Source organism: Triticum dicoccoides, chromosome 5B (genome assembly GCF_002162155.2).
Source record: "Triticum dicoccoides isolate Atlit2015 ecotype Zavitan chromosome 5B, WEW_v2.0, whole genome shotgun sequence".
Taxonomy (NCBI): Eukaryota; Viridiplantae; Streptophyta; class Magnoliopsida; order Poales; family Poaceae; genus Triticum; species Triticum dicoccoides.
The window spans coordinates 153029527-153035636 of record NC_041389.1 but is presented as its reverse complement, the minus strand read 5'-3'; the positions used below and the strand labels follow the sequence as shown (position 1 = coordinate 153035636).

The window sequence follows — 6110 nt, the reverse complement described above, 5'->3', positions numbered from 1 at the left end:
CGTGAAGCCGGAGCACGCCGGCATGGTGGCCCCCGACGACGAGAGCAAGTGCGCCGCCAGCGTCGGGCATACCTGAAGACCCAGGCCCGCAGCCGCGCCGAGGCCCATCGTCGCCACGCCGAGGAGGGCGTTATCGTCATCAACTGCGATGACGAGGTCGAGGCCGGGCCGTCATGCGCTGTCGGCGACCCGAGCGAGGGGTGCAGCAGGGACGTCGCGGGCGAGGCGCGACGACGACGACGACGACGACTACACCCGCTTCTATAGGCTTCTCGACATGTAGACGACGATGGCGGCGACGATGGCGGCAACGACTAGGCATTTTAGTTCATTTTTAAGTTAGTTCATGCATGTTTTAAGTTTTTGTACAATTTTCAAGTAAGTTTCGCCGTGTTCGTGCAAAAGTCGCCGAGTTTGCATATATTTTGTACGCAACATCGCCGTACCCGAGGCGACCCGTGGGCCGATGACTGGGAGCTAAGTCGTCCCCACGCGCCAATCTAGCGCCGACTCGTCCCCAGGGGGCTCTTTTTCGGCGCCCTGGGAGGCCGAACGGCTGGAGATGCTCTAAACCATCACATGCATTGCAAGTTTGCGGGTCTCTGAACAGACGAGCGGGTGCCCGTTCGCTTTCAGTTTGCTGGTGGACCCCACCTCCAACCCCGCGTCGCCCACCGGTCAAGCCGGTCTCCCTCCGTTCCCCCCACCGGCGACGTCCGGTCTCGGTTCCCTTCGTGCGTTCGCTCGAGTCGTCGTCTCCGTTTCGTTTGGTTTCGTTGGGTTGGACTCCATTTGTCGCACACAAAACCAAAAATTATTAGAGGCGACGAAGAAGGGTGCGAACCCGCCGCCGTTCCGGGTTCCGATTAGATAGAGCTGTCGCGCCGCCGATCCCGTCGCTCCGCCGCGCCGAGGTAAGCAGCTCGACTTCAGATTCGGTTCCAACTGCTAGGGTTTGGTCCCCGTATACAGTAGCAAGGCCATGGGCTCACATACCGAGGTTTGGGTGTCCTGATTAGTTCGATCGATGGGGTTCTTGCTGTGGACTCGACCTGCGCAGTCTCGCGCTCTACGCGAGCTCCTCACAGGTCTCGACTAGCTCCCCGTACGCAGCGGGAAGTTAGGTCCACGTTAGCTGAATCGGCGAATGGTTCGTGATTCACATGTCTCTTCGCTGAGAGATGCGCGGAAGGTACCGTTGTAGTACTGGATTCGGTCTGTGATCAACCTTGTCGTTGCTTAATTCGGATCCGGCCCTTGGCTGCTCAAGGGGCAGAGCACAGTGGCTCAAATAGGTCCTATGCTGATGCTATGTTTTCAACCCTAGACCATTTTGGTATGTAGTATTAAGTGTTTGAACTTTGTGTTGTTGCAGCTTACAGTTTGTGCGTCATGGGGACTTCTTCAGGTGCGAATTTCCATCAACAGCCTCCGCCGCAGGGGATGCTGCCGCCTCGCCATGGTGCCCGGGCCCCGAGCCTCCAGACTTCCCTCTCATTGGCCTCGTCGGAACAGGTTGGCTCGCCTGAAATGCAGGAACCTGTGTCCAATTCTGACCAGGGCCATGACTCTGCCACCGAAAGTGCAAGTTCGAGGGAGACCTGGCCTGTAGAGCCGGAACATAGCAATGCTGCTGCTGCTAGTAGTGGCGGTGCTGTGAAAAAGGTGGAGATGGAAAAGGACATCAGAAATGGTATCCCCAAGTTGCAGGTTATTCGCGGAAGCTCCCGCATCGATAGGGTGTCACTGAGGGAGATTGCGCGGGAGAGAGTGGACCTAGTTGTCGAGAAAATGAAGGTAATGCCAGAGGAGCACCTGGAGGAGATAAAAAATGAGCTCAGGTCGATTCTGGAGGGGACAGGGGGCTCTCATCATATTGAGGAGTTTCTGTATCTGCAGAAGTTTGTCCAGGGCAGAGGTGATTTGACACCAACTATGCTTTCAATGGCCCATCATGTCCAACTGGAGATCCTCGTGGCAATCAAGACTGGAATCCAGGCGTTTTTGCACCCCAGCGTCACCATTCCCCAAAGCCACCTGGTGGAGGTCTTCTTGTATAAGAGGTGCCGGAACATTGCTTGCCAGAGTGCTCTCCCGGCTGAGGAGTGCAGATGCAATGTATGTGCTAACAGAAATGGGTTTTGCAACCTTTGCATGTGTGTGATTTGCAACAAGTTTGATTTTGAGGTCAACACATGCCGATGGGTTGGGTGCGATTTCTGTTCCCATTGGACGCACACCGACTGTGCGATTCGTGTTGGCCAGATTGGGACAGGGCAATCAATTAAGAGCGGCACCGGTCATGCCGAAATGCTTTTTAGGTGCCAGGCTTGCCAGAAGACATCAGAATTATTCGGTTGGGTTAAGGATGTGTTTCAACAATGTGCTCCTGGTTGGGATCGGGATGCCTTAGTACGAGAGCTTGAGTTTGTTTGTAAGATATTTCGTCTAAGCGAAGACCCAAAAGGAAGAAATTTGTTCAGGAAATGTGCGAATCTGATTGAAAGATTGAGGAATAGTTCTCCTGATTCTGTCAATCCTAGGATGATACTGCATGCACTTCGAGGTTTGTGTACTTCTGTTGCTCCATCATTTTCTGATGCTATGTAGCCCTTATTGATTATTTCTACTGTTTTTGGTAATCTTATTACCATTCACCACCCCTAATTCATTCATGTGCTTATGTTTTACCATCATATAGGTAGACGGCAAAAATTGATCTAGACATTCAAATTATCCAATAAAATATATGTTTATTCATGAGCCATCTGTTGCTTTGTTGCACAAAGACATGCACTTCAAGAATCTGTTGGTTACTTGCTTCATTATTTAGTTTTCCATTGTATGTTATTGTATATCTTATGACTGAACCACCATGAGGAGTTAACTGCTTCAATAACGGTAAGGTGGGGTCAACTCAGCCAGAAAGCTGCTGCAAGTTGTTTAGTAACTGTCGGTTCTTGGTTGATTTAACAAACTTGGTGATTTTTATCTTTCCTATGCCGATCGGTTTCAATGAACGTGTGCCGGTTTTGGTTATCTTTGACATTTTATTGAAGAAAGATTTTCTTTACCATCCAGAGCAACTATAATATGATCACAATGTTTGGTGCACAATGGCCAACAGTCCCTACCAATCTACGGCTCAATTCATATATGTATATTTGTTAAAATGCGAGTGCTTCAATGTTTTATGCTATAGTCTAGCTCATATTACTTGTATGTGCCCCATTATAAAAATGGCAACTTATATACATGTCCCAAGAGTTTGTTGGGGGGTGACATGGTATGCAAACCCATATCTCCAGAGTTCTTTGAATGTACTGTGTGCTGGCTTTGGTTTTCTTTGACATTTTGTTAAGAAAGGTTTTCTTTGACATCTCGAGCAACTATGTTATGCTCGTAATGTTTGGTGCACAATCTAGTTTGGGACTTGTTAAGAAATCCGCAAACTGTAACTCGAAAGGCACATACTGAAGAGCAATAACCTCATCCTGCACACCAGTGCGCACAAAAGAAGCATCAACACCAATATGCTTGGTGAGCTCATGCTTCATAGGGTTGCACGCAATACTGATAGCGCATGTATTGTCTGACAATAGTGTAGTAGGTGTAGTAACAGACACACCAAACTCCCGAAGTAACCATCGTAACCTAGTCACCTCTGCCGTCAAAAGAGCCATATCTCACAACACAACCTCTGCACTCGAACAGGAAACTGCAATTTATTTCTTCATCTTCCAAGCAATTAGAGAACCACCAAGGTAAACACAGTAAGCAGAAACTAAACAGAGATCCGAGAGATCACTAGTCCACGTAAGCATTTGAATAGGCCTGAACCTCTAAGGAACCGGAGCGAGGAAAGAACAGACGGTAAGAAATCGTGCCACGAAGATATCAGAGAGATATCAGAGAACACGGAGAAGGTGACTATAGTGAACCAAAGTGGTAGCAGAAACAAACTGACTCAAAATATGGACATGATAGGAGGTATCCGACGAGTGACAGCTAGATAGACAAGTCTCCAAACAAGATGGCGATAATGTGTCAGATCAGGCAAGGGGTCACCATCAAAAGCATAGATCAGGCAAGGGGTCACCATCAAAAACACGGAGGTGAACATTGAGCTCCATGGGAGTCTCAACAGTGCGCTCATCAGTAAGAGCAACACGAGCAAGGAGATCCTTGATATACTTTTCTTGGGAACTAAAAAAAGCCATCAGAGGTAGAAGAGACCTCAATCCCAATAATGCAACGAAGAGGGCCAAAGATCAAACATAAGAAACTCATCATGAGCACTCGCTAAAAAACCAGTGGCAATCACCATAGAGGCAAAACGCTCAAACCAGGCATGAGGGGCTTGCTTAAGGCCATAGAGAGAGCGATGAAGACGGCTGACCATGCCGTTAGCAACAAAATACCTAGGTGGTGCCTGCATGTAAATCTCCTCGTACAATTCACCATTAAGAAAGGCATTCTCCTCATACAATTCACCATTAAGAAAGGCATTCTTAAAATCAAGCTGAGACACATACCAGTGGCGAACAGAGGCCACAACAAGAAGTGGTCATATGGGCCATAGGAGCAGAAGTCTCGTCATAATCACTGTCGTGGTATTTGCACGGCAGATGCCATGGGATGGCTAAGAGAGGTGGGAGCAAGGCTACGATGGAGATCCGGGACTAGATTGTGCAACAACACACGGTGATATACCCTGGTTCGGGGCCCTCGCGCGGAGGTAACACCCCTACTCCTACATGTCTAATTTATATGGAGTGTATATGGTGGTACATTTTTTTTATTTTTTTTAGAAAAGGAGGAATCACTCCCGGCCTCTGCATCTGGGTGATGCATGCGGCCATATTATTTATTATTCACAAAGACCTTACAAAGTAATACAACAGTAAGCCCGAGGCCACCATCTAGACGACACCTGTCGCTACTCCTATCCTCTTGATGAAGGGGTGCCGAATGTCCGGGCCAAATACCAAACAAACATCGCACGAAAGCCTAACATCTAACGCCGGATGCCCCATCCAAGCCACATAGGCGGGACTGGGTAACACTCCGGTCCGGCGCACTCTCAGTGAGTACCACACGCACACGCTGTAAAGGGCTGTCACCTCCGTCTTCCCTCGATCCATCCTCAAAGCATGTACTGACGCATCGACCTTGTCAGGTCTCTCTGCCATCGACGCCAGACAACGTCGACCTCCTGCGCGTGTCCCTCGCCACACATCTGACGCCAAGCCTCCACTGCTCCATGCCGTCGAGAACCGCCGCCATGAATATGTAGAAAGAAACACCGCTCCACCGTAGATGCCATCCGCTGGTCCCTCGAGTCCGAGTGCATCTCCAAGAATGCCGCCCCCAAGGGGGTAACGACACATGAATGCCGCCCTCATTCGATCAACTGATCTAGAGTTTCCCCCGGAGGTATTGGGTGGGGTTGGGAGCTTCACCTCGATGATGCCTTCATGAAGGAAACGATGATAAGGGCATCGCCATCACCGGCTCCGGCCAATGACCGAAGACCAAGTTTTCACCCGGATCCGTCCCAAGAAATCCACCCGACAGCCTGTGTTCTGTCTCGGCCGCCTTCAAAGCCCTAGATCTAGCCGCCTAGTATCCGGCAACCAACCGCAACAGCAGTGCCACCGTAGGAGCCCTGGCGCACCAGCCACTGCCTGAATGCGCCACCACTGGAGCCTGGGAGGGCTCCCACCCCACCTCACCAAACCGCGAGAGCCGCCGAGATGGATCCCGCACGCTCATCACCGTCTCTGATCTGAACCAATCCGTGGCCAAACGACGAGATCGGCGATGCAGATCCGCCTTGGATAGGGACTGCACCACGCCATGCCGCCGCGGGAAGCCCGAGCTTCACCCGCCGCCACCTTCCAGGGTCGCCGCCCCGGGATCCAGCCGCCGCCGACAGGACGCGCTGCCCACATGCAGCAGGCCGGAGGAGCCCCCCGGATCCAGATCTGGACCGAGAAGCTCACCACGGCCGCCCTGCGCCGGCACGCCCCGCCTGGCCGCGAATCTGCAGCCACCCGCGCCTCCGCGCCAGAGAGCCGCCATCCGGCCGCCCCCGATGCATCCGCGCC

At 51.3% G+C, this 6110-nt stretch overlaps 1 protein-coding gene across 1 annotated transcript in view; it reads left to right on the top strand.

Moving 5' to 3' along the window:
- Positions 1–741: 741 nt before the first annotated feature.
- The window catches only part of LOC119307944 (OBERON-like protein), a 10578-nt gene continuing 5209 nt past the window's right edge, over positions 742–6110 (top strand). The window contains exons 1-2 of the mRNA XM_037584044.1: positions 742–914; positions 1376–2566. Of these exons, the coding sequence (XP_037439941.1) occupies positions 1393–2566 (1174 nt within the window). The 5' untranslated portion in view covers positions 742–914; positions 1376–1392. The remainder of the gene's footprint in view (positions 915–1375; positions 2567–6110) is intronic.